This window comes from Halichoeres trimaculatus, unplaced genomic scaffold (assembly GCF_033239565.1).
Source record: "Halichoeres trimaculatus isolate MK-OKI-2021-1 unplaced genomic scaffold, fHalTri1.1 fHalTri1_scaffold_7, whole genome shotgun sequence".
NCBI lineage: Eukaryota > Metazoa > Chordata > Actinopteri > Labriformes > Labridae > Halichoeres > Halichoeres trimaculatus.
Genome location: NW_027437185.1, coordinates 13,021,011 through 13,048,193, shown reverse-complemented (window position 1 = coordinate 13,048,193; position 27,183 = coordinate 13,021,011). Strand labels below are relative to the sequence as shown.

Sequence of the window (27,183 nt, the reverse complement as noted above, 5' to 3'; positions counted from 1 at the left end):
GGTGTTTTTTATTCTGTAGGATTGCAGTTTTGTTCTGGTTAGTTCTTTTTGCTTCCTGTCCCGTGTACAGTCGAGACAGACCACAGAACTGTGTGTACTATTATCTAAACACAGACACACTGTAACTCACTTGGACACACACACCTACAGGGACACATTTCTCACTGCGAAATTTTTATTCATCAAGTCAGTGGACAACTTAAGAAGAAGAAAAATCAATTTTTGTTTCCCCCCTCACAATTTATCACAACATAAATTGTCCTTCCTGTCACTGTGCACATGTTGGCGTTGGTGTCAAAATAATTAAGTTGAAATCCATTATATTTGCTTTGATTTTATCTCGCTTTTGTTGACACAGAGGACAAAAGGGAGTCGGCCCGCTCTGACTGATGAGATATCGCCTGCAGCGCTTCACCTTCACTTTAATCAATGCAAAGAAAATTATCGGGGAGGGGTTTTGATGAAATTGGATGTGTCAAATCTTCAGACAAACCTTGCACATTAACCACATCAAAACAGCTGATAATTACAGCAAACTTCTCCTCTTGTAGATCTGAGACAAGGAGCTGAAGTGGAAGTTAAGTGACCACACATTAGCATGAAAAAGAAATTCAACAACGCATTTCACACCTACATTTGCACCTTAAGGCCATGATTAATACCTCAATAGGAATAAGTTGCATCTGCAGCTTTGTTGCATGCCCACAGAATGAAGTGATTTATTCAGCAACATAAAACACAGTGACGGTATACTGTACATCCCGCCTCTAAACGAGTTCATCTGTTTCCTGCTGACTGGTAAATAGCCTCATGTGTATCATCAGTAATATTCATAGCTCTACTTTCTAGATGATCATGAATTATTAAGTCATTGAAAAGATGAATAGCTCCAAAACGGTGCTTGATGCATCTCTGCTGGAAGCCATGTATAAAACACAATACGGCACAGAACACTACAATCAAGTTCAGCACGTTTCTTCTCTGTCTTGCAGGGGAGTTGTTTTGTTGTCGAGGCTTAATTTCAGAATGAGCCTTGATCCACCGTGAACTCTGGGATGTATTTCAAGTGCGTTTATCATTGCCCAAATTGACTTCTAGCTGCAGAGACACATAGACTCTGCTGATCGTCAGCCAAAACGCCAAGCCAAACTGCACAAAGAAAAGTGATTTTAGGAAAGGAAAAAAAAAGAAGAATCTCGTATCTCTTCCAAAAAAAATCATGGCAGCAGCGTGCAGACTCTGTTTCAAGCAGGCCTAATGCGTGTTGTCTGCAGATGTAACAATCCTGAAGCCCTGGTTCTACATGTTAACACAACATGTCACACAAACTGGATGTGCTTAGGAAAGATACGTCTTTAGCGTGCTCTGATGACACAATGCTTCATGTGAAAGGTAGCAAAATGAGAAATGCAAATACTGAAGGAACACGGCCCTTGTAGATTTTCCAAACAAATTTCAAGCAAAGATAAGCCTCCAGTGAAAGAAGATACAGGATATTGGGAAAGAAGAAAAAGCATGGTGTAAGATACTTAGGAGGAAAGTGCTTAAACTGATTCTCTTCCATTTGAAAACGGCATATACATTTTACAGTATGCACTATTGATTTCAAGCTTGAATGATTTGTTTATCTAGAAAACTGCGGCTCTTCTTTTCACTGATAGGCCTCTCACTTCTTCAGGGGGCTGAAGCTGCAGGGCTTAAAGCATCTTGTAAATTTTTAACAGCCGCACATCCTCGTGAATGCTGAAAATTTGATGTATGTCTCAGAGTGAACTGTTAACTAAACTGTATGTATGTACCATATACAGTACCATAACCCTGAGATGCACCGATGCTGTGTTGCTATGCGCTGAACTCATGAACAAAAGGAATGTATTCAGCCCCCACACATCCACGTCTCAGCAGCTTACAAAAGAGCTGCACCAGGACCACAGTTTGTTCCCGACTGAGTCTTGTGTCCTTTGTAGAGCAGCTCCTCTGTCACGAAGTATTTTCCTGCGCGAGAGCTGCTGAATGCTGTCTGTGTCCTTAAACTGCAAGTGGCCAGGAGACAGAGAGGAGGTGGAGGCTGAGAGCAGATCTGGGTGCTGAAAGGGCTCAGAAGTTTCACTAGGATCATCTCTGAATGTTCTCTGACTCTTGTACAAGCTCGTGTTATTTTCCAGCCGACAAGCGTCACGTTGTAGCTGTGTAGATGGAAGATTAGCCCACTTAGCATTCAGAAATCAATCTGCAGTGCTGCTTAACTAACACCAACTGGTACGTCTCCTCAGCTACTCCTCTGCAGCTAATGCTCTTCACTCATTTCTCTGTAATCAACAACTTCATAAAAGAGACGTGCAGGAAATACTGTCTAAACAACTAATCACCAAATCCAATTTCAGAAATCAATGCCATTGATTTATCAATTAATTCTGCTTCTGTAATGCTGCCACTTTGCTTTGGGTGTTGGAGGTTTTAGCGGTCAAATGCATTATTGAATGAGGCTTTTTACCAAGCAGTGGCTGATGCAGAGAGCTTAGGAGGTTGTCAGTCTTGATGTAAAGCTTTATTTGCAAAGCGAGTCAGTGTGAACAGCCTTTTAGTCCTGCTAGGAGGACAGTGACATGAATTTATCTTGCGAGAGAGGAGGAATATCAAATGTGTTGAATAAGGCTTTGCCTTGTCAGGGATATTGATTAAGTGGTTTAAGGTGGTGTAACTTTCTCTGTGTACGTGTGTGTGTGTCTGTGTATTTGTGGTCAGATGCCTGAGTGCTCCCTGCAAGCTAATTTGGTGGTGTTCATGTGAGTACTGTGCATACAGAGCATGTGTGACGTCGCATGCTCTGGAGTGTTTTGTTTGGGCTTTAGATCAGAGAGAAGCGGATCCATATCATGAAAGGAGAGAGGTAGTCTGGAGAGCAGCAGATATAAAGGAGCTCTACCTAAACTGTGGTCGAGATCTGAAAGGAGAAAAGTTTTAACTGTAGAAAAAAAAGAAAAAGAAATGGCCTTTGAAAAGTTAAAGCTTTGCTCTGTCGCTCTAGGCCACGTTCAGGGGGCATGAATAGTGTAGGACCTTATGGATTTCTCCACACTGCTCATGCATGCGATGCCGATGTGGGATTTGACCCATGTCCACTATAAATAGTCAAATGGTCCAGGATGGTTTCTCGGCTCCTGACAGCTCCTGACAAGAACGGATCTGCTCCGAGAGTGGACACACACACTCACACTCTTGCACTTTCTTTTTGGTCACGCTCCCCTCCTGACAGCAGTGGGCACAGCCTCGGACTTGCTGGCCTTTTGTATCACCCATACAACTTGATTTGTGAATACATGCATTAACCTTGGGTGTGAGGAATAATGGCAGTCGGCAGTGGGATGGAGGCTGAATGGTAAAGACACTGCAACACACGGCAACAACAAGCCAAGGGTTCACCGCCTTTAGTGAAAGGACCAGTAAAGACTGTTGATTCGATGATGTGTGGGCGTTCAAGTGTGTTGTTTGTTGCGAAGTGTGAAATGCTATAAGTGTGTGTGGGCGCAGGGGCACCGAGTTGGTCTGCTGTCGCTGATTGTCAGTGAAGTTTTTATCTTTGAATCTTCTCCAGGTTACAGAATGTATGGACAGGTCGAGGCTAGTGTTTGTGTGTGTCTTTTTTTTTGTGTGTGTGTGTGAGTGCGTGAGGGTTTACAGGGCTGTATGTGTTCTGCTGGTAAACCCAGCATTAGCAGCAAGAGATTTCAGGCTTGGTCAGCTATGAAAGCACAAGTACGTGACGAGAGTGCTGCCGCCGCCCACAGATAGCTCGCCCTTATCCACTAATTAAAACCCTCTATCAGTCCGTGTCCCGCTCGGCTATCTCTCTATCCTTCAGTTCCTCCCATTTTCACTGTGAAATCTCTCCATCTCTCATTATCTATCTATCTCTCTCTTTATCCGTATTCTCCATTCATCCCTTCCTCTCTCCTTTCGCCAGGGGCTGAGGGCTCACAGCGAGCAGTGTTGTGTTTTGTTGTGATTGGGGTGGTTTAGGTATAACAGGGTCCTGTGGGTCCTTCAGGGTTTCTCGTCTGAGGTGTCCCTGTCATATGCCTGAGGAGCTTTGGCGGTGCTAACGAATAGAACAGATAGATTTTTAAGCTTTATACCCCCATCTCTCTCTCACTCACACACACACACACACACACACACACACACACACACACACACACACACACACACGCACACACACACACACAATCATATACACACCCTCGCTCCAGGAGAAGCATCTCCGTCTGACAGCTCACTGTTTACTCCCGTAGGACCTGTAGCCCGGATCTGCATTTGCGGCAACAGACTGTGCCTCGATTCCTTCTGATGATTAAGCCATCATTATGGTAGACAAAATGAAAACCTGCAAACAACAACGGGATTGTCAAGGCTTCACTTAGGCACATCTGCAGCGACGTTTTTATGTATGCTTTTCTCAAGGTTTCTCATCGTCATTCCTGCGGCCTGCAAGGCCTGTTTAGTACGCGGGATTAGCTGGCCTCTCTGCAAACAAGCTTCTTGGAAACGTGTAAAAGGCCAGAGCTAACAAAGATAGTCGCTCCCTCCTCACTGGGGGTCTCCAGGCAGTTATGAAAATAAGACCTCCTCTGCATGGTGGAAATGTATTAGTAATCCTGCAACTATACTGTCTCAATAAGATGAGGGGCTAATATTGTTGGACGGCACTCTGCTCTCCCCATCTTCCTTGTTTATTTACCAATATGAAACTCAATTTCTGTGCCGCTGCCAGCCCCAGTCCCCGCTTTGCCTTTTCTCTTTTTCTCCCATTTTGCATGCTCTCTCCTCCTGTGCGTCGCGATTTCAGCACATTCATTTGAGATCTGAGAGAGTAAATCGCTTTGACTTGCCCTCATGGTCCTTGCCTTTACGCATGACGATCTCCGCTGCGCTGTTTGTGTCATTGTTGTTGTTGTTGTCGGACATCTTAGGGACCCCGCCCCACTGGAGATGACTTGGAGCATAAATCCTGTTTAAAAGGAACTGTGGATGTGTGCCTCTACCACTCCTCTAAGCAGATTTGCAAAAACAACACACTGGCCTGTGTTTGCACTGTTTGAGCAAATGGAAGGATAGGAGGGGATCAAGTGGGTGAAGAGTCCCATTAGATATTGTTGCAGCTGTGTAGCTGTGGATTATCACTCCCGTGTGTTTGTGTGAAAGCAGAAGTGATAAGAGACGGAAAGAAAAGGGTTAGCAGGGGGAGGAGGGCCAACAATGTAATGCGATGCATGTGTTTCACTCCGTGTTGTCACTTTGTATTAATTTTAAACTGAGTGGTGAAGAGTTCATTACACCCTGATGAATTATAGATTAGAATTAAATTAGAAATAAAATCAAACAGCAGCATAAACATACATTGTCTCTGTTAACTCCCTGTTAATCCTCTCTAGTGCAAACAATGCAACATGAAACACATTTCACATTTTTAATTCTGCCTTTTCCACGTATTGTGCTGCATTTGGCCACATCACGAATTAATATAAATACCAAAACATGGGTTATGACTAATAGCCTACAAAGCTAATACAGTTAGCGTAGAGTGCATCAATCATTGAAGTCGATGAATTTTACATACTTTGGTCTTGCTTGGAGATGATTAAGACTAGTTGTTAGTCACTGGTGGTACACTGATGCAATAAGTTAAGCACTTAGTTAGCTTCACTAATGGATCCCTCAGTGCACCATGTGGTCCTCTGCACCACGCTAACATACAAATGATGAGAGGTGCCGTATATTTCTTGTAGAGAGGGTTTTGAATATTCTGGTATTAAAAATTAACTCCAGCACGGAGCTGCTTATTCAAATTTTCTCAGACCCTGCAGTCCTTGAGTTCTTCATGTGAAAAGTAACCCACAGTGAGCCAGTGGCACCCACCGCACCTCGCCGTGGCTATTCCTCAACTGAAAAATCAAGGCTGGTGTTGCGCTCAGGTGGCACATGCTGACTTGTCCTACTCAACGCCCATGTGTCTTGTTTGAAGTGAGCTTGGCTCTAGGAAACAACCTCCAGGTTTTGACATCAAAACCAAGAATCAAACCCCCTAATGGGCACCCCACTGTGGGCTAGAATTAGTGAGAATAACCCCCGCCAGCAGGCTTACTTCTCTAAATGCAGCGGCCTCGGAGGACGAGGTGGAGGGTGGAAAGCATGTAAGGAGGAGGAGGGGGCGCAAGGATGAGAGGGAAGACAGAGGGAGGGCAGAGGTGGACTGGTGCAAGAAAGAGGGATGGTGAAAGAGGGATGAAAGAGGGGCAGGGATTAACAGGCAGAGAGGTGTGTTTCAAGCAGATTTTATTTCATACTTTACACGTTGATTTACAAGCAGGTCTACATGTACCACCTTAAACGATCACTCGCTGTCTGGGTACGTGCAAACACGCAGCGGGGGGAACAAGATGGTGCTCCCGCTCACAGGATTGCATGCTTTCATTCTCGCGTGTAAACGTGTGACAGACATAAAACGGGACAGAGCGCCTCTGTAGAGACCGACAGCAGTCAGTGCCTGCAGCACGCTCAGAGCTCACAGGGTAATGTATACTTGCTCCTCGCCGCACCAGAGAGAAGGTGACACCAGTCAATCCCACTCTGACAGGGCAGCAGAGATAATAGTGGGCTTTGATTCCCAGCAATAACTCCTGCCAATCAAAATGAAAAGCATCATGATTGCAGGGAACCACAAGTGTGTGTACATGGAGGAGCTAACAGCATGCTGGAGTTATACTTAGATAATTAGATGCAAAAGGTTTTTATAGACAGAATCCTGTTTGCTACTAAAACATGTGAGCAGAGTGAGGGAGGATGAGTGTGGAAGGCTGTAATTAATGATTACTTTAGTAATCGATTACTCTGGCAATTTTATTTACAATTAATCAACAAACCGGAAAAAAAGGATGACAATACATAGTAGTAAGATTCGCAAAACCAAAATGTGTTGTTATTTAAGTTGATTGCTATTGTTTGCTTAAAGATATATACAAAGAAACCACTTATTTGAACATAATTAAACTGAACAGATGCTACATTTATAAAGTATAAAAGTCATATTAATGTATTGTCACTTGAAGAATCAACAGTTTTGGCAAAATAACAGAAAATACATTTTTATGTCATCAGATTGAGAATGTAGTAGGCCAAAAAGGAATAATAAATTAAAATGTGTCCTCAATCTTTTCACCTGCAGGTCAAACAATTCACCCCTTCTGCCTTACCACTCTCTGTAGCAGCTAATGCTAATGCTAATGTTGGTTTAGTGAACTCCTTGTGGTTTTCAAACAGGGTGACGATTTAATAAAAAGTAGGGCAAGGCAACGATTAAAACTTTTAATTGTAATGAATCGCATAATTTCCCTGATTAATCATAATTAATAATTAAGGCGCTAGTTCTCATCGTGTCTCTTCGTCCTGGCAGACTACCTGCGTTTGTTTATATGGACTGATACACCAAGCGGCGAGCGCCTTTAAGTTCCGTGGCGTTGCCCCTCTTCTCTGTGCTTGTTTTGGTTACTCATTGTGTTTCTCTGCCAATTTCACTTCCGGTTCCACCACGGTCAGCAACAGACATTTACAAAATAAAAGCATATGAGCAACATGCATTAATGTGCGATAAAATATTCAACAGCGTTAATAGATTGACGGGTAAACGTGAAAATAACGCATTAACTTGCCCAGCACTAATAAAAAGACAAAACGAATCCTAAGAGACATCCCATGCATTTCACCACATATAAAAGGAGTGTATGTGGATTTTGTTGCTCCTCACCTCACTGTGAGCTCCCCAGCTTGTCATCGATGAGCCCAACATGTTTTTGTTTTAAGCAGTCGTACTACCACGCCATGCTAGGTCACTTTTGTCAATTAACAAGCTGTGTGCTTTTACTCAGCATGAACTCAAGATTTTTTTTGAATGAACGGCTGCCATTATTCATGTGTTTACTTGTTTCCCTCACCTGCCGGCTTGGCTCCTCCTCCACCGCGCTGCTCTGTTTACATGTGATGCATACACCCCCCGCAACCTAGGTAATCTACACTCCAGTCAAGTAGGTGGCAGTAATGCACCTTCAGATGGTTGCCAACCGCTAAATAATCCCACAAAAAGGAAGAGGACAAATAAACTGAAGACAGACTAATACAGTGATGGCGCAGCACAGTGCGTCGATTATGGAAAAATGTTGCTGACGCTTTTACTCACCGATTTTTATTGAACTTATGGATTCCTCATTGCAGCCCTTGTGTGGACTTTTACAGATAGTCTGACTTATGGTAATGTCTGCTGAGCAGTCAGTGTGTGTGTGTGTGTGTGTGTGTGGCATGAATGTGCCAGCGACTTGGCCCATTTTTTGACTGTTTGCTGTCAGAGGTCAGCAGGTGGTCGCTGTGAGGGTGTATGAGTGCATGCTTGTAGGGAGTGAGGCGGGTTATTGTGAGGCCAGGGTTTGGAGTCTTTCAGGTGGAATAAAAGCATTACTGCAGTAGTAGAAAGGTCAGCTGTAAACTTGTATCAGACTAGTGGTGATCACCCTGCGCTGCAGATCTCTGAGGTATTGAGCAGGCACGCTCTAATGGCTTTGATATATGGACTACAGGACTCCCTGAAGAGGTCAATACCATAGCACTTTGTCTCTATGAGCAATGACCCTCTCAAGCTCCATTTAGAAGCTTTATATCTGCAGGAAATAGGCTGGAAAAGCCTCAGGCAGGGCATGCTGAAAGAGAACTAATATGAATGAAGTATTTTCTAATCACTTCTTCAATGCTCTAATCGTTGTCCCAATCAATCATCGGTTATGGCTGTACAAGCATATTGTGCTGGACGTTATCAGAAAGGGATTTTGATGTGGTTGAAGGAGGAACAAGAGAAGCGGAGCTGAATAGAGCTGAAAGAGCTGATTTGTCATTTCTTTGTTTGGAGGGGCACTGACACTTAATGTCTGGTTTCTGATGGCGTTTCATCATTACTTAAAAATGTGGTGAGTCACTGTGTTTAATGAGAGTGACAGACGGGGGGGGGGGCTAAGCTACAAATTTGTTGATTTATCTGCGACTTGTTAATGTTTGTCTGTAAAAGGGAGATAAAGCCAAAATACAGTAGCTAACGAAAACAAAACACACAACTGATAGAATAGAGAGCCGTGTGTGTTTTTAGCCAATTTCTCTTCAAACATCCGGACATAATGGCCACCATCACAGTCCCTTCTCAGCGTATTGATTTGGAACTAACCTTTGGTGTGAAATATGAAAGGAGCCAAATACTGTTTATGAATGTCTGCTGTAATTGGAATGAGCAGATGTTGCCATATTGTTCCTCTGTGTTCAATAACACACTTCTTGTGCTATTTTTCTCCTCCACTCTGTCTTTTCAACCCCCTGTTTCCTTTCATTTTCCTCCGCTGGCCCATCCTTCTCCCTCCCCGCTGTCCTCTCCTCCCTCCTCTCTCCATCTTTTCTCACCTGCAGACTCTGTGCTCTGTGCTGTGGCTGTGCTGAGTGACTAAGTGGAGCCCTGGAAGCCATGGAGGAGATGGACAGTAAACCCTACCAGCCGTTGTCTAAGGGGCGCCATGAAATGGAGATGTCGTACACCAGCTCGTCTGATGAGAGCGAGGATGGCCGCGCCCACCACCGCTCCTACACCTCCCGCGAAACCCTCCCTGACTACACGCATGAGCTACGCCTCACCCTCGGATCACACCGGGAGAGACAGAGCAGCTACAGCCAGGCCCAGCCAGGTAGCACGCTCGGGGCATGCAAAGATTGAACTTATTTACCTGGAAATATACGTCCGGTGATGCAGAGATGCTTTATAGGCACAGCAGCAGATACAGGCACAAAAAACACACACACAAATACTCACACACTCTGAAGCCTTTAAAAGGGCCTATGTGAATTACCTATTACAGTCCACAATGAGCCAGAAGGACAGTCAGAGGCAGCCAATTACCTCTTCTCCACAGAGGTGATATTTCTCTCCCACAGCTAAACTAGGTCAACCCCAAACCTCTGTGGCCTCACCTGGGGTGGAAAACCACCCTTCATTACACACACACTCTCGCATACAGACTGAAGCGTACATAGGCACACATACAGTTGCACGTTGACACATACACACCGAAAAATTCTTCCCTGCTGGTGACAGGAGGAGAAATGGGCCAGTGCGTGCTGTGATGGATGGCCTTTATGCAGGTCATGTGTGGTGTTAAGAGAGAAGCCGCACCTCATCAGGAGCGCGCCGCTGTGCAAGGTTCATGGTGATCAATAGACACTCTTCCCACTACCCCAACCTCCTGCTACTCTGCAAGACCTTCCCACCATGCTAACAAGCAACATTAGCCATTCACAAGGGTTACAAGTCCTGACAAGCAGGCTGCTCGGGGGATTTCATGGTTTGAATGCCAACTTCTATGGATTTTGTCATCATTCTCCAATCCAGTATCCCATACTGGTAGATGGCTATTAGAAATAATCATGCTGCTGTAATGTGCTCCTGAACTTGGTGGTGTTAAAGAGCACCTGGCTTTTTTTCAGCAGTTACTCAGCCTTTCTGTTTCCATAACAAACAACATTGCCTGCCATCAGTGTCATATGGTGAGGTGCAAAAGACCCCCCAAAGCAGCCTTTGAAATGTCAATGGCAGCCGGTTCTGAGAAGCACATCTGTTCATCTTTGGGCTACAGAGTTATATATAGTATACCCTACCTAAGTAACCAACTGTTAAGGGGGGACGTAGCCTCCAGTGACATTTTTAATGGATTACAGTCTTCCTGACAACGATCAGCCAATTTGTTTCTCCTCTAATTCTCCTCCCATGCTCTTCATTCTTCTCAGCGTCTTGCCCTCTCTCCTCCTCTTCTCTCCTCTCCTCTCCTTCACTTTTCACTCCTACAACAATCATTTCTTACTTCTCCACAGCGTCCTTGTCTCTTCAAACTGTCTTTTTAAAGGAGCGCTCTGATTTCTGGTGAAAAAATAACGGATGGCTCTGTGGTCATTTTTAAGCCCATTAGACAGCTGACTGCTGTAATTATTACTTTTTGTCTTTTACTAATTGACTCAAAGAAATTAATTCAATATATTCAGCTATTTGTTTGTAAAAGCAAAAATAAGGGACATTTAGTGCTATTAGTGTTATTTTTTTAATGCATCCTAAGAGCCTAATCATTTGAGTCTGACTGGAGCTTTTACCACCTAATGAAGTCAAATTATATTTATTACAAAAAAAATCAAAACATTTAGAGTAAAAAGAGGATATGTAGATTTTTTGTTTGGGCACATTAAAGTCAGAAATGGCAACTATTTGAATAATATTAATATTAATGTAAAAACAACACCTTGTAATTAAACTGATTTACCTCATCAAGATTTAATTGGTGTCCACCAACAACAACAACAAGAACAGAGTTAATTTCCTACTCTCACCACTTTTTAAAGGAGGCACTTTTATTGAACAATTAGAGCTTCAGTACACTTTCAGTGAGTTTGTTAACTTGAAAAAACTGAAAGAAAATTCACAAACTTCTTAATGTTCTCTGAATGAGTATAGCTCCGACAACCCAATAAAGGGATTGCAGCTTAAACTGAGAGTAACTCCTTTTTTCTGTTCTGTTATTGTCAAAAGCACATTAGTGTCTTGTGAAGTCTTTTTAACAGATCATGGTGTATTCCATTTGTTAAGAAATCAAGAGAAGACATTTGAAAGAAATGTGGGAATAGTAAACCTTTTCAGTCGAGCTGCAACAATTAGTTGATATAATTGATTCATCAGTCGATGAATCAACGCAAATTTTGACAGTTGACGCATCACATTTTTATCATTGTTGACCCCCCCCATGTGCACAGGATAAAGTCCTTGAAGTGGGCGGATGTGTTTGATTCCAACCTGTGACCCTTTTTCATTCCTCTTTCTCTCTACTTCTTCCAGTTTTCTGCTCTACCCTAGGTCTAATATAGGGCTAAAGGATTTTGAAAAATAATCTAATTGCAATTTTTTTGGACCAATATTGCGATTGCGATTGAGCATGCAATTTTTTTTAACCAATATTGCATTATTAATAAATCATTCTATATCATTCTATAGTATAAAAGCCAACAAGCCTACGTGATATAACGAAATGAAATAGATTGAAGCATGAATTGATATGATTAATACATCCTTATTTCACTATCACGATCACAGGAGAATATCGACCGATTGATTTATCTTCAAGTCTTGTAGACATATAATATTTTTGCCAGAAAAAAACAGCGTTTTGATTTTGGCTGGTTTTAAGGAGGAAGGCGCACAAGTTACTTTATCCCCTCCAGGTCTGTGTCCATGAAACTTTAATTTTTTTTTTTTTTTTTTGTAAATTGCAGACTCTGGGATTTGAAAATTTTACCCTGATGCATTGCAATGTCGGTTTAAATTCGATTAATATTTCAGCCCTAGTCTAATGCATAAAGAGCAAAACTAAACCTAAAATTAAGGACCCAACCGCTCTTTAAAGCTAATGTGTGATAATTTGATTAACTTAAACCATTTATGTGTTCATTAATTGATTATTTTTTAAGGATTCACGATAATGTATTTTTTAGGTTGAAATCTGCTTTACCAATATATAACAACTCATTTAGCTGATACTGATATTTTTTCTGTGCACATAATTGCAAAGATTATCAACTCTCTTCTCTCCTGGAAGTAGCATATTGTATTAAGGTGCATACTCTAATCAAATTTGTTATGTAATACTTGTTTCTTGTGCAAAATAAGAAAAAATATTTGTATTTGGTGTGTTGGCCGATATGTGATATTTTATTTTTAAGCCAATATCATCCAATACCCATAACGTGGCGATGATATTGTGCATCCCTACTTTTTTTTTCCTTATTAATCTAATATTGTCATGTTGCACATGCAAATACTTTTCCATACCAAGACAAACTTGACTTAAGAGGTACATTTTGCTGAAACACTCAGCAAAAGATAAAAGCTCAATGCAGTACAGACTTAATGTGAGACACAGTATAATAATAATAATAATAATAATAATAATAATAATAATAATAATAATAATAATAATAATAATAATAATTATAATTATAATAATAATAATAATACCATTTTTTTAATAAATCCCTTTTCTAAACACTCAAATATGCTTTACAGTAGAATAAAATATTTAACATATAAAACATCACAATAAGAAAAAAAAAACAAAACAAAACAAAACAGAGACTACATTTAAAATCAATCACACATTAAAAGCATTTCCAAGGGGGGGTTTTGTCTGGTTATGTGGAGGGTAGAGGCAGCGACAGAGGAAGCTCTGTCCTCCCAGGTTTTTCATAAATAGAAAAAAAAAAAAGGTGCACAAAGAAATAAGTTAATTTATAAAACACTGGTTGGTGGACAGTGAAATAGAGTAGGCAGGTTTCTGCTCGTATGAAGACTCGCCGTCATGATATCTCATCAGGATTATAATCAGTATGACGCACTCTGCAGAAACTCTTTGCTGTGTGTTTCTTGGATGAACTGAAGCTGGAACAGCTTCTAATGTGGTTTGGTAACCTTTTTCAGCTTGTTAAAATACCTTGAATGTTAAAAACACCTTGCTTCTGAATGCTGTTATCTGCTGTTGATCAGGACCTAGTTACCACCACCCTGCCACATTTTGGCAAACGGAAATAACCTGTTAAGCCAAGGAGTGTAAAAACAGGGGCACAGGAAGACAGCCTAATTTGACAGTGATTGTACTTTTCAGAGCTCCCAAATTCATCTGAAAGTATTATTAAAGATGTAAATGGTATTTTTTTTTCTGAATCGAGTCAAGTGGAGCTGCACTGGCAGGAAATAAGAAGTTATTTTGGAGTAAAGTCTGGATAGCTAATCACCTGAAAAACCTTTTCTCTGTATTGTACATGCTCCAAAACAAAGACGTTTACAGTCAATCCATGTTTGCGCTTCGGGGAAATAGCCTATTTGCTCTCGAATTGCCCTCTTGCAGCCAATTTGAGCTAAACAGTGGTGTGTAGTGGTGACCAATCTTGCACCGCTTTAATTCTAGCGGAACAGAGTGTGAACCACAGTTGGTCTCGACCCCATCAAACAAGCACAGCAGGACACAAGGCTGGTCAATGGAGTGGTCAACAGGACTGTGGCTTTTATTGAAACACTGCGGTTTGTGTTCAGAGGACCTGACCTAACACACATATTAACTGCACTAAGTGAGAAGAGGGAGAAGTCTTCCTTTTTTCCCGGCTCTTAGTGCAGTTTATATGGTGCAAAGCTGCAATAACATCTGTATAGATTTCAATTTAGGCTTTGGTTTTTTTAAATTCCATCACTTCCATCACTTCCACTTGTACATTTTAAACAGAGAGCTCAGGTGGCAGGAAAGAAAATTTACTCAACCGCCTCTGCAGGGAAAAAAAGAGTAGAGCTCAATTGAATGGAATTGAATTGAAGTGTAACGAGAGGACTAACACAGTATATCTGATGTTCTCAGATAACAGGGTGATGCTCCGGATTGGAGGGCATTCTAATACCTGAAAGCATATGAGGCTCAATTTTTCCCTCAGTCTGAGTCAATATTAATAAGGTTTGATCTTTATCTGATCTCTTCACCCCACCAAGGAGAATATAGATGAGATCAGTGCTCTGTTTGAGCAGCAGTTCAATACATCCTCGGCTCGATAACACACATCAGCCAGCTTGAACAGGATATAGCTTCACTGCAAATGGTTAAGAACAATCCAGGGTGGCATTTTGATTTGGGCTTCTGCTGCAAAACTTAATAAATGCTTGTTCAAATAACAGCCTGTCTCTTCAGGTAATTTGGGTGGCATTCAGTGTTTGGCTTGTAAATGCCTGTCTTTGACAAACACCTGGTCAGCTTAGCTGCAGAAGCAAATAAAAACACACGCCGGCTTTAGGGGCTTTGTCGCTGTGTGTGCACGATCTCAATATGCATGTCTCTCCTTCACCTCTAGATTTAGACTTCTGTAAGGCTGGGCAGCTGAGGAGCCCGGACTACCACATCCACCCACAGCAGCAGCAGCAGCAGCAGCAGCAACAGCAGCATCAGGAGGAGGAGGAGGAGGCGTTGTGCTCCGGACCGGCCGCTCACATCCACAGCCGCACCTACTCCCTGGGAGTGAGCTCGGATGTGGACACAGAGCCGGAGGTGGACCCCTCGCCTGCTCACGGCCTGCAGCACATGTGGATGCGCGGCCTGAAGTCTGAGCAGAGCTCTTGCCTCACGAGCCGCGCCAACTCCGCCCTCTCCCTCACTGACACTGAACATGACAGGAAGTCTGAGCCTGACAATGGTGAGTTCAATACTTCTCTCCTTTCTGTAAAAGCTTTCATCACTTTGCTGCTCAATGCCTTGGGGAGATAAAAATTCAGCTTAGCAGATACTATGGTGCATTTGATGATTCATTTTTGTGCATGTAAGAAGTGAGCAGCATGCTGAAGTCAGACACTTACATGCATACAGTCTCATATTATTAAGAGAAGAAAGTTTTCACTGGGCAACTCAAAGAAAAACAAAATATAACATTATAACCCTTTTTAAGTTTTCAGCTACAGCCTTGGGCTATTACGTGATTGAAATTCTCAGTTGGAGCTAATGCTAATGCTGGAGTTCCTCTGCCTTTGAAAGCTCTTTGATGTGACTAAATACATCGAAGGTGCTATTGGTTATTTATCCTCTGAAGTAAGCTGGTATCGGAGGTGAACCTGAGGTCGACCGGGGATAGGAGCCCAAGGAAAGTCCGGTGACGAACATCCACAGCATATAGCTTGAAAAGGATTGAATATCCTCTGGAAGAGGAAGCAGATTTTGGTTTAAATCTTTGAGGGAAGAGGAATCGTAGGGGTCGGACATCTACAGTATGTGAGTGGCTGCCTGAGGGCAGCTGACAACCGCCTCAGTGGGAGAAACTGCAGCCTGGGAGGAAGGAGAAGTTGAGAGGCGGGGGTGAAGATATGGGGCCAACTAGAGAAGAGTCTGGGATGGTGCCAGCTATCTGTCTTGCACTGCTGGGCTTGGCTTGGCTCCCCGCAGATGGAGAGTTAGTTAGAGGTGCACACAAACAAAGACAGAGCTCTCAAACCCATCCCCAAGGGCACTGTCTGTTTATGTGCTGCAAAAAAAGGTGGAGCGCGTTCAGTGGCTGAGATGAGGACGGGTGACGAAAAGAGAAGGAGCTGGGGGAAGAGGAGAATTTCGAGAGGAGAGGAATAAGAGACAAGGAGAGCAAAATATGCTAATGAGAGAATAGAAATGGTAATGTAATGGTATAATTAGAATGAGAATAAAAGGAAATGAGTGGTTGAGGGTAAAACAGGTGAAGGAGAAGCTGGTATCGAGTGAGAGCTAGACAAAGATGGTGAAAGGAAGAGAGGAGGAGGAAGAGATCATGGCAGAGGGGGTTTAAGACCTGATTGTTTATGTTTTGGTTGCACCCAGGGGTGCTTTTTAATGACAGATGGATTGGACATGGAATCAGCCTTTTGCAAAATTATGAGATGGAAGAGAGGAAGGGAGGAAGAGGGAGTGGGAGCGCTCGCAGCATTACACAGTAATCAATTTGTGATGGCTGTGTGCATATGGACCAAAGTTATTACCATTTGAGATGAGGGACTTCATCTTTATCCAGGGTCAGAATAAAAGCTGCAAAAGGGGGAGGCAGATGGGCACGCGGCACAGGAAACACAGGCAAATGAGGATGGATGAAGTCAGAGAAGTGCAGGGAGAGGATTTAAATGTTCAAAGCTTTGCTGCTACAATGCACCAGAGAGCTGGTTCATGTGTGGATTTCATATGTCACATGAAGGGCTGTACATTATGTTCCACAGCTCTCCAACCCTTGACACAATCTCTCCAAAGTACACGCTCTTCCTTTCACTCAAGCATCACCTCGCACTCTGCGTTTCCTCCTGCATCGGTGTAATTCACTTGGCAACGTTTTTTTCTTCCTCCGCACCTCCAACACCCCATTTATTCTCATCCTTTTCCTGTCCATCTCTCTCCCTCTCTGACACGTGGCCAGGTGTGTCCATGCGTGGCATCCCCTAATAGGAAATGCATTATGGATGTCACATTTCTCTCCATCAGCACAACAAAGTCTCATACTCCCCTCTGTTCCCCGTGATAATGAAAGTTAGAGCCACTCGCAAAAAAAGATGTTGGCGTAAAGGGGCTGGAATCAAAAAGCTAACGTCTCTGCCAAAATGAAAGTGCATTTTAAGTCGGCCCGACCTTGCTCTCCCTTTGTCTTCGGAGCGTGCCCCCTCCCAAACCCATTAATGATGTCAGCTTCAAACTGGCAGGAATCCTTTTGTTCCTGGTCTGATTGAAGCTGACAAGTCAATTTAGTCAGTTTGTGTGCGTGTATATGTGTGGACCAGAGTGTGAGAAAAGTGAGGAAAGGAGAGATAGATTAAGATAGAGTAAAGTAGAAAGAGATAAAGTTTTTGTGTGATGTAGAGATGTCTATCTTTAATCTCTTTCATGTGCAAGTGTTCACAATGGGATGGTGGTGGAGATGTTTGAGAGGCGAAGCAGGGGGGCAACTGTGTCCGACTGTGACACCTCCCTTGAGAGAGGCTGTGGGTTTTGTGGAAGACGAGTCAGACCTACTGACAATCTCAGGAAAACATGAACCTCCGAATAGACGACAGCGCAACGTCAGATCGGAGAAGATTGGCAGTAAAAAGACAAAGTATAGTTCAAGTAGAGTTTACTGGCGGCTTTAACACATACACACACACACTCACACACACACACACACACACACACACACACACACACACACACACACACACACACACACACACACACACACACACACACACACTCTCACACACTCTCACACAATTTCAGTGAATGACCAAAATGTACGGACATACAATTTTTTACTCATATCATTTCAAAATCAAAAGTTTTTGGATCAGGTGCCTTTCAGTCGTTTGTGCAAATCATTCAACATTTCCTTTTCGAAAAAAATGAAAGCACTTATTGATGGTTAGTTTCTTCCTGTGTCTTTGTTAAGCGGGGCCAACTGCTCTCTTTCTGTGTTGAACACACAGACCTAAGAGAAAAAAGTCTTTCACAGATCAATCAAATTTGTCTTCACCAAATTCTGGAAATAATTTTTGTACTGGGTTTGATGTTCGTAGTTTAACTTTTTAGGGAGCTAAACTTCCTGTTTCTTTCCTCTTTGAGTCTTCGTGCAAAGCCTGGCTCCATTCCTTTTAACTTAGCCCTTTTACCTGTTAAACACAGTTATGGAAAAATATATTTTCCAGCTAGGTTCAGCTTTTTTCCATCTTTCAGTCTTAATGATTAGGCAGGCTAAGTGACTCTTCATTTTTAGTAATTGTCAAGACAAAGGCACAAGGTGTTTTTATCCCTCACACTTTCACTGAATAGGGAAGACCAGGTGTTTGTCACAATATTGCTTTATGAGCTAGTGTTCTCAAATTTTGAATCAAATTATTTGTTTACTGCAGATTAAATTCAAACCTAAAAAAGTTTGATAGTCCTCTTTTAATATTCAGCTCAGAATGGAATACATCCCTGCTTGCAAACATTTTTTTATTTTTCAAAGGAAACTCCCAAGACTTTCAAAACCCAACAGCCCTATCGAAAAAAAAAAAGTCTCAATGAATACATTAGGGTTACATTTTTGAATTTTGTACCGAAGATGCCAAATCATCTGTGACCAAAATTAGGTTTGCAAAATCCACTGTTCAGATCTTATCACAATTTTGTGGTCACTGTTTTTAGATTTGGCGTAATGCTGTTAGTAGTTTTAATACCCCACCATATAATTCACCATTAACAATATTTTTAATCAATTTTGCCGCGTGAGGTCATGTGAAACCTGAAAGAATAAGGCAGTTTGCCTTTTGAAACATTATTAAAGCTGGTGCCAACGCCTCAGTAAGAAAAGTTGCTATTGGCTGTTCCAGAAGTTGCTAAGTGACGCCATTGGCTAATTTGCATAATAATCAATTTGCATGTAATTGAAGTGGACACTGTAGGAGAGAGAAATAATGAGAGAGAGACAAGAAGTAGGTAAAAATTACCCACCATAAATATGTTTAGAATAACAAATGAAATTTCTTCCATCAATTCTTGTTTTTTATGTCAAAATATCAATCCTCCTCCTTTATGAGGGCGCAGGACCAGCAGAAGTCACCCAAATAAATGAAAAGCGGCTGTGCGATGTAGAGTGTGAGTGAGGTGGACTTGTCTTTCTGTGTTATGGGTTTTGGATAGGGGGAGGGGCTCATGGCAGCACCTGGTGCTCACTGAGGAGATTATAATCAAAGATCAGAGTCTCCAAACTCCAGAAAGTTGCTAGATTAGTCACTAATAAAAAAAAAAACTACTTTAAAAAACAAACAAAAAAAAACAAACAAAAAACAAAGGGGTCTAAAATGGCATTTCTCAGTTGCGGTTCTATCCACCACTTTCTCACCTGAGAGCTCACACTAAATCTAAAATGCATACAATACAATGCCACAGGCACATCCAAAAAACACAGTGCACCCCGAACCGAATCAAGTAAACCAAACGGTTTGGCTTTTTTTGATGAACCGTTCCATCCCAATCAAGATACACATTCACATTTCATAACACACCATTACGTAGATATTAAGACCTTTCTCCATGTGACCTTGCAACCCACAGTTTGACTCAAGGTGTGTGTGCATGAGGCTGCAATTTGCCAAGCACAAATGAACTGACTTATTTGCTCAAAGAGGCTTTGACGACTATCTATTTGAAGTGGATTGCAGTGCTTTGGCTGGAAGTCGTGCACACACTGTCATGATGACATGACTCTCAACGTGATTGCGTTCGGTGTTTGTTTTGCAGCAAATGAACAGAGATCGGATCTTCCTTTCAACACTACTTTTCTTCATTCAAGACAACAGTTTACCAGATACAATGCAACAAAATAATGCATTTTGTAGCGGTTTTGTAGTGCTATGGTTGAACTGTGAGAACAAGAAAACTTTGTAAGTTTGTACCGTAGTTTAGTAGCTGACTATGTTTGTAGCGCTACTGGCAGCCCAGTGCTCTAAGACATGTTTGTAACCTGTTACATTGGTGAATCCTGGTTAACTATGTCCTGTCAGTCATCTACCAAGCAGAGCTAACATTACCTCTCTCTTTATTTCATTGATAGACTCTCAAGTTTGAACAGACCACTGCAGAATAACTGCTGACTGAATGAACATTAGCACAGACAGTTTAACCCATGTTTTAGCCTGTAGCTCGTGCTCTACTGTTGAGTTTACTTTTGCTCCTATGTCCTTTTTTTTGACAGTCCAGCATTTCTACAAAATGATTTCTCTTCTCACTACTTGGGTCCTGGTAGACCCAACATAGAAGCTGAGAAATAGCATTTTGAAATAACTTATAATGGTGCTGATATCCGTATTTTATGTTGTGGATCATGATCAGGCATATATCTAGGAGTGAGACATTTTCAAGATCACTTAGAAACTCCTCACAGTCCCTTTAAGGTAACCTGGTGCAAATAAAATAACTTTGATCCGGTTTCTGAGATAATGTTTAGCAATCCAGTGTCAGTGACCTGAGCAGAGGCTTAAAAAGTGAGAGCACACCTTTGACATCCTATTCTGAAAAAATATCAAAATCAATTAAATGTTATTAGTTTGATACTGGTTGTGACAGCATAAAAGAGCATAGAAAGTAAAATTAAAAATCACCCTTCATTTTCTCAGTCGAAAGCAGATGCAGTTTTTTGCCCTGAAAATCCTTGTGCATGTTCAAGGAGGATGTGGATAAATGCTGAAACATTTATATGATTCTAGTGTTTTCCGTTTTTGGTGGATATTGGGGTGTTACAACTTTCCCCATGTTACAACCATACCTGGTCTCCCCTATCTCATTTTATTACAAGGATTTTGGATGAGATCAGTTTCAGGTTTTTATTCGTATGAGTCATTTCTTGGTCGGCTGTTTCCTCATCTGTCAGTCTTAATGCTAAGCTAGGCTAATGCCGCCTCAGTTTAACACAAAGGAATGTAAGAAAAAGTTTTACACCCTCTGACAGAGAGTGAGTAGAAGTACATGTCCAAAATTGCTAAACTATTCCCGTAATCAATGGGCAGTCCTACAGTCACCATGGCATTAATTGAATTGCAAAATTGATAGTCCTCTGTGTTGGAGTAAATGCTGAGAGAAAGAGAAAAGCAGAGCTGATTAGAGCGGGAGCGGATAGATTTGGTGTCAGTCTTCTGCAGTGTGGACTAATTAAAAAAAAAACTACATTAGCTTTATTATCTGGGTTACAACACTGTCTTACAATGAGATGCTAATTAATTGACCACTTTTCATTAGTTTAATCAGTTGCAGATTTACTCCAGGCTTTTGTCTGTCTTTTTTTTTGTTCACTTCACTTTTGGGATTGACATACATCGTCCTCGGAGCAGAAAGTGTTCTCAGGCAAATGCAAACAGCAGTCCAATGAAAACCGCTATCACTCATTATGCTAGATAACGTTTCATACCAAAATGCAAATATCTGCGTAATTGCCGCGGCCTGAGTAAGCACTTGATTCTGATTGGCCGTAGGACGTCTATTATTTCTTAAAAACTTGACAAGTGTCTGATCGCAGTGCTGAATTAATACACTGGAAAGGTTTGAGTGCTTCGTTTCTGCCATACACTGCAGATAATGGCTTGAAGAAAATGGGTTTTTTAAATTGCCTCAAACATTTAGAGTCCCCAAGTTAGCAATCAAGCCTTATGAAAGCAGCAGATCTGAAAACATTGGTCTGAAGTAATCCTCCTGCATGGAGACATGTCAGCCCACATCTGTTGATCTGACCTGGCAATGTCACTGCGCTTCTGCTACCATAAACACAACATGCCCAGGGATATCAGGCAGCACTGAAGTAAGAAAAACAAATAAATAAAGATGTGCATCAGTATTCAGGTTTTATTAGGTATTATATTTATTCATTAACTGACTGATATTGAATGAATATTTCAAAGCAGGATGTCACTGAATGAATATTAAAAGCCCAGGATCATGTGATCCAACACTCAACTGAGACAAAGTAATTTGAACAGAAATGCAAGACCTTCCTTGTTAATTGTCGTCAGCCATGAATTTATTTACACTTGACAGCTTGTGCCTCTCGAATTCAATTTGAGCACACTCATTTCTCCGACAAATCTTCTTCCAAGTATTAATTATTTTGTTTGTGTGTGAAACGCATGTGCATTTTCCAACTGAGGAGTTTTCCAAGATGGATGGCGAAAACTGCCAACAATTTATTACTATTTGCTTTTTCAATTCTTCAGATTTACAGCTTTCTGCTATTTCACATACATTGGAGTTTCAAATTGTCTGTCAGGAAACACAAGAGGGAAAAAACAGATATGCATAAGGAGGGATCTTGTAGATGCATTTGTAAATGTTTTCAGCAGTGTTTTCCAGCTGTACTCCACACTTACTGCTAATTCAAAATGTGCTATAATTGCTAGAGAAAGGGGCCAGAAGACTGTTTTTCACATCTATCTTCCCTAATTTCCATCTCATTCAAAGTGCTTGTCCAATAATTGAAGGCTAAGCTAAATGAATATTCTCTGCAGTGAATGAGAGTGAGAAAGTTGCGCTGTTAAGGAGTAAAGTAGATGCCTGCCAGGACTGTACTTACCAACAATAAATGAGGCATTTTTGCCCAAAGTAAATCGCTGCCATTAGACCTTCGAGTAAAGTCATTTGAAGCCTTTTTCACAGAGCAGCTGTTGACCTTGCCTTGAAACAAGACAAGCATGAATGTTACCTTAAACATAAATGTTACATGCCAGCTATAAACTAGGTCTTTTGAGGGCCCTGGGGACTGCACAATGTCAAAGAGGGCCCTTATATCCTCTATAAAAAAATGCTCCATTATTTTTATAATGATGTGCCAAAGTTTTGCAGTCAAGTTTGGCCAAGTTGTGTTCAAGTAAGTGCTGCAGAAGGTTAGCAAGGGGATGGAGACAAAAGGTGGAAGAGAAGAGTGAAAAACTGACCTTGCTGTTTAATGAGCAAGCATGCGGCACAGGAAAAAAGAAGACAAAGAGAGGGCGCAGAGAAGATAGGAAGACACAGAGGCTCGCTGGCAAGTAAAGACATTACGCAGGATATTAGAGAGCCGCCATCAGAAAGGCCTGGCAAGATTTGGCTTTTAAACTGAATGTAATTTTAGGAAGCATCCATGTGATACCTGTTACAGCCAAGTTTTAGATAGCATTTAGATAAAAGTGATGGAACCTGGTGAAATTGCAACAGGTGTTACAGAGAATTAGATTTCTGATGGGAGTCAGATTTTCAGGATTTCGCTACTTTATGATGCAATTCTGGCATTTATTAGGCAATCTGAACTTTTAATTAGATAGTGAGGGAATTACAAATGTTTCAAGTAAGCTCCCTTATCCAAAAGTGTAAGATAAGAGCATTTAAGCAATGCGAATGGAAGGGGCTTTATGTGTTTTTTTTTCCCCTCTCCCTCTGATGTTGAAAGACACAAATCTCCTTTTGGCAGCTCTGCAGCCGTGATAACCTCAGTGGAATCAGGAAACTACAATACACCCTCAGAGATAGAGATGTCCGCTGATGTGCCAAAGCAGCCACACATATGCACACGCACGGACACACAAGCTCAATCCCAGTGTCTCATCTGAGCTCCCTGGTGTGTTTGTGTGTGCGTGCAAGCCCGGGTCTAAGTGGCAACCAGGCAAACAGCAGCACACTCTAAGTTCCTTCTTGCCTTCCTAAGGCCCAAGGGGTTTTGCAGGAATGGATTTGTCTATTAGCTCGTAAAGAACATTGCTCAGTGCCATATCGATCATCTGAGCTGTAACGTTTAGGGTCTTTAAGTTGTAGAGTTGATCTAGTGGTACACGGACTCCCCTGGCTATTTTACCAGAGTGAGAGATGATCAACTTAACCCTGGTGCCTTGCTTGGCCAGAGGAAACGCTATAAACACGTCCGCTGGAGCCAGAAACCGTTTTTATTGAACCGTTCGTTCAGCCATCCAGGAAAGGCTGAAGAGCTACCATGAATCCGCCAGGTGCCTCGTTGTAGCGAGGGTGCAGTTGTTTGGTTTCTCCCTCTTTAATAGCCGTCTCATCACATAGTTAGCCATGCAGCCTTCTGTTCCTGACAAGCTGTCAGACTGCTGGACCCCACCCTGTTGTCCTAATGATGGGCCTTTACAGCTCACTGATCCAAAGGAAGACCTACTGGACTGTACTCCTAGTTGATGGGGGGTAAGGGATGTGGGTGCATGTCTGTGTGTGTGTGTGTGTGTGTGTGTGTGTGTGTGTGTGTGTGTGTGTTTGAGAAAGAGGGAGACAGGGATAATTTTCTGTTCCGTCTGTCTCTCTCTGAATGCCTACACCCCTTCTTCATCCTCATCTCGCTGCCATAGCAACAGTCATCAAATCAGAACATCAGCCGTAGCTTTCATCTCATACTGTCCACCGGCTGCCTGCGGGCTGTCTGTATACATAAACTGTGTGATGAAAACATCACAGAGTCCAGCCGCTACTTGCCATTTTAATAAGCGGTCACATCCCTTGGAATTCCACGATCACCTACACAGCGGAGGGGAAAGAGGCGAGGGTTCTTTTTTTTAATAAACAGTCGAATAAGCGGGCTTAAAACTGTTTTTCAGCTCCGAGCGCTGTTGGAGTATTAAAATGAGAGGAGGGCATGGTGAGTGGCACATGAATAAGCTCCCAGCAGAAAGGAACAATAGCCCTGAGAGTGTACCGAGAGATTAGTGCAAATCAGAGTGTTCTGCATTGGGGGGGAGAGGCTGAGAGGGGGCGGTGGATACAAAGGTACCTGTACTGTACGAACACACACACACTGATGCCCACACATGCTCCTGGCTGCTTTGTGTTCTGTGTGAGGGGTCAGTGGGGTGTTTAATTTTGAGGGTGGGTAGAAAACGCAGCTGTGTCAAAGCTGGATTGACAAGTAAATGGCTGCGATGGAGGGGAGAGGGAATTAAAGAAATTTGAAATTTGTTTTTTGTTTGCCGGGGGTGTCTCTGTGCAGATATGGAGAAAAGACAGCGTCTTCTATGAATGGGCAGCTCCAAGGCCTTATTTAACAATGGACAAAGGAAAAGAAAAGTAAGCAAATCAGGACCTTTATGTGCCACACAATGCCGTCCTCGGTGTGTATGAATGGGACCTGTCTCTGAGCAGGCTTCTGCTGTGAAAAGGCTTGTCTGAATAACACAGCCACAGGTTCATTGTTATTCCGATAATCAGAATTGTCATCTGCAGCCTGGGTAGGGATTGAATGCATTTTCCAAGAGGATGAGTGATAGTAATGGCAGCATAGTGGTTTCCCCACCATTAACAGTCGCTGCCATTTTAGTTTAACTGCTTGTAGTAATAGCTGCTACTTCGCTGAAGCCGTCGTGATACTGCCAGGGATACTTCTGCCATAGCTGTGCCAGTGCCAGTGTTAAGGGCTGCCATTATAGCCATGGTGCCAGTGGTAAAGGCTGTTGTTACATGGCACGGTGCCCTGAGCCTGTCAGACCTCCAGGGTGCGTACACCACCTGTCATTATCAGCTCTCAGCCCTGGCAGCTACGGGCAGCTAATGGTCCACTGGGTCTCGCCCAACAATCTGCTGACCAGTATGAGGGCTGCTGGTGGGAAAGCCGGACACCTACGCACACACGTGTCCTACATGTGCAGGTAAACATGCATGAGCACACAGCTTGCATTGAAAGCAGAGCTCGAGATCTGTACTGACGACAGAAAGAAAGTGAGAATCAAAAAGTGCAAGATGGTGCTATTCCAGTCGCTCACTTTGCTTTGGCACAGACTTCTCCGTCACACTGGAGAAAGTCGGTATGATTTATACATCTTGAGTGCAACCTTTGTCACAGGCAGCTTTCTTTTAATTGAAAAAGCCACAATAGGACTTTGGACAGCAATTAATTGTTACGGTTAATTAAGGTAAACATTAAATGAAGAGAGTTTTAATTGGTTTCTCTTGATGAGGGTAGGGATCTGGGGTGACCAGAATCTGCATATGTAAATAACTTAAACTCCTCCAGGCCTTGGCTTGACTCACTCCGTCTTTGAGTCCCCTCTCTTCTCTATCTCTCCGTCTTTGTTTCTGTTTATTTCCCTCTGTTTCTGACACTGTCGTTCTCCCTTACACTCCACACGCACACACGCAGGATCACACATCCTGGTAGCAACCAAGCTGTCAGCAATACAAATGGGGCTGCTTTTGTCATGTGACACTGATGTGATGTATGCACATGCTAAATGCAAAACTGGCGCTCCCTGAAGAGATACATTTGTTAAGATGAGACATGACAGATTGGCAGGACACATCACCTTCATATTTACAATCCATGGAATTATCCCAAGGCCCAGCATTCGAGCAGGCTGTATTTTTAGCATTTTACTTTTGGAAGAGGATGTTGTTTGTGTGCCCAATGGTGCTCATCATGGCGTGTTTGATTGACCACTTTCCCCTCGCAGTAAAGATTCATTTATATGCTGTCAGGCTGTGGTGAGGATTGCACTGTCTACATATGGAAAATCTAACAGATTCATCAAATAGCATACTTTTCCTCTCTTTTTCTCATGTCCTCTGAGCAGCTGCCACCTGTGCCAGAGCAGAGGGCGTTAATAGCGCACCCTATCACTTTGCTAGATAGAGCACCCTAACACCAGATAGATAATCACGCTGTTAAATAAATAGCTGCTTAAAATGCTTCAGGATGCTGCTAAAAGCATGAGCATTTTATGGCTGACCTGGGAAATGAAAGTGGTTGAGTCAGAGAGATGGCTGGTACTGAATTTGCATTGTGATTTAAAGTGTGTATGTGCGTGTGTTTTTGTGTGTAGAGGCAATTGGACGGCTGCTTGGTCACCCGGTCACCCTGCTGTGGTGGAAAAGCTTCTCATGGCCAACGCCAGCTCATGCCAGTGTTTCAAAAAAACACTGAATGCACTCACGCTGTCCAAACAGATGCTCAACGCCATTTCCAGATAGTGTTTACGTGTATGTCGGGTGGGGTTAGCAGTTTAGTTTGAGTGTGTAAATGAATGTGCACTGCATATTTGTGTGTCCGTGTAGTTTGGAG

The 27,183-nt window shown here is 42.4% G+C and overlaps 1 protein-coding gene across 1 annotated transcript in view; it reads left to right on the top strand.

The window, feature by feature from the left end:
- tenm1 (teneurin transmembrane protein 1) overlaps positions 1 to 27,183 on the top strand; it is a 206,940-nt gene that overhangs the window by 7,232 nt on the left and 172,525 nt on the right. The window contains exons 2-3 of the mRNA XM_074674832.1: positions 9,496 to 9,767; positions 15,004 to 15,342. Of these exons, the coding sequence (XP_074530933.1) occupies positions 9,551 to 9,767; positions 15,004 to 15,342 (556 nt within the window). The 5' untranslated portion in view covers positions 9,496 to 9,550. The remainder of the gene's footprint in view (positions 1 to 9,495; positions 9,768 to 15,003; positions 15,343 to 27,183) is intronic.